At 38.7% G+C, this 1,666-nt stretch overlaps 1 protein-coding gene across 1 annotated transcript; it reads left to right on the top strand.

Moving 5' to 3' along the window:
* The first annotated feature begins 217 nt into the window (after positions 1 to 217).
* LOC123084880 (uncharacterized) lies at positions 218 to 1,124 on the top strand. Its single transcript, XM_044506416.1, has 2 exons — positions 218 to 548; positions 694 to 1,124. The coding sequence occupies exons 1-2, from the start codon at positions 274 to 276 to the stop codon at positions 872 to 874; spliced, it is 456 nt and encodes a 151-aa protein (XP_044362351.1). The 5' UTR covers positions 218 to 273; the 3' UTR covers positions 875 to 1,124.
* Positions 1,125 to 1,666: the final 542 nt, after the last annotated feature.

A 1,666-nucleotide genomic window follows, 5' to 3' on the forward strand; every position in this document is an offset into this window, starting at 1 on the left:
CGAGTAATTAAATCTCTCTAAAACAGGCTTACTAAATTAATTGATCCTCTGAACTCAGTGACTTTGATGATGTGTTGCTCTTATCTAGTACCCAGTAGCCACATGATGCATTTGCTGAAGGCTGATGCCTCTGGACGCAGTAAGCACACACATAGCCAAGACACAAGCACTCTATAAATAGACATGTGATTCCTTTTGTTCCTCTCCACGGCCAAAAAGCAAGAGACATCCCAAGCACCTAGCTATTTCTTGCCCTGTCCTCTGCACACACTCATGGCCGCTGTTATCTTGTCCAACACCCAGGTTATGCCCACCAGTTATAACAAGACCATCATGAGCAACTTGTCCTTGCACCGTATCGGCAATGGGGCCGACACAAATCAAGCCACTGTGATCCAAAAGGATTACAAGTTTGGTCATACTGCTGTTAATGACTGGGTAATTTACGAAGGTGCAGGCCCAGGTCCGGTGTTCGCCCGTGGACAAGGCAGCCACATTCTTGCCGGCAACTCCATATCTACCATCGTGATAACATTCGAGGATCCAAGGTACAATGTTTTTAACTTTTTATGGCTTCGTTAATTAGGATATTTAACAAAATTATATATCCGTTCAACACATTCTAGATTGTTAATCTACATTATCAAAAGGAATTATTTCTGTTTCTCATTTTCATTTTCCACATGCACATAGGTACAAGGGCTCCAGCCTTGCTGTTATGGGCAACATCTTGGATAATGGTCAGTGGGCTATTGTTGGAGGGACTGGGTTATTTAAGTATGCAACTGGGTTCATTGACTTGGTTCCTGTTCAACAGTCGAGCCCCAAGAACATTTCAAACATCACCATCGAAGTATGCAATCCAAACTATTGATGCAAATAAGGTCAAATACGAACGTCATAACTATGTTTCATCCATAATAAAGCAGACACCGGTTGTTCACATTTCCATGTACCAGCAATGACCCTTTTTAATGGTGGTGTTTCAGTTTGTTCCCTTGTATTTTCTCTATTCTGGGTGAGTTTTTGTCTTGTACTAGATCCTTTTCAGGGTGGTACTTCCCCTTTCCATGTATTACTATGTTGTGCGACAAATCAATAAAGTTCATTTGGTGGCAACCGAACAAACTAGTATATTGATAGTATGTTACGGACCATCATGTTTCTACTATGGGCCAGGGCGATCTACATCAGGTCATTGTCTAGGTACTTATGTGATCCAGCGGACGAGCCGAATAATTGTCTTATATAAACCATTATCCATGTTGTGTTAATAGTCTTAACTGCATAAACTACTACAATAAATACATATGATTTCAGGCCTAGCTGGCACACAACCCGCATTCAAGCATTTCTTGAGGTGTACAAGAAAATTGAAGACTAGGTCTCCCATGATGAGCTATGTGAGGATCTCCTTGAGCATCGAGATAGATGTGTTTACGTTTCTTTCAATTTCATTTATTTTTATTTGGAAATTTTGTTTCAATGAATTATTAGTTGTATTTTAATTATTTGTTATACTTGGATTAATGTTTTTAATAATATTTGCTAAATTATTCAACTGTTTCATCTAAATTGAAGTATAGACTAGAAAAAAGAAAACATAAAAGAATGGAACACGTATTACAGTGATTCTTTGTTTCCATGAAGCCTCAAAAAAATTTAT

Source organism: Triticum aestivum, chromosome 1B (genome assembly GCF_018294505.1).
Source record: "Triticum aestivum cultivar Chinese Spring chromosome 1B, IWGSC CS RefSeq v2.1, whole genome shotgun sequence".
NCBI lineage: Eukaryota > Viridiplantae > Streptophyta > Magnoliopsida > Poales > Poaceae > Triticum > Triticum aestivum.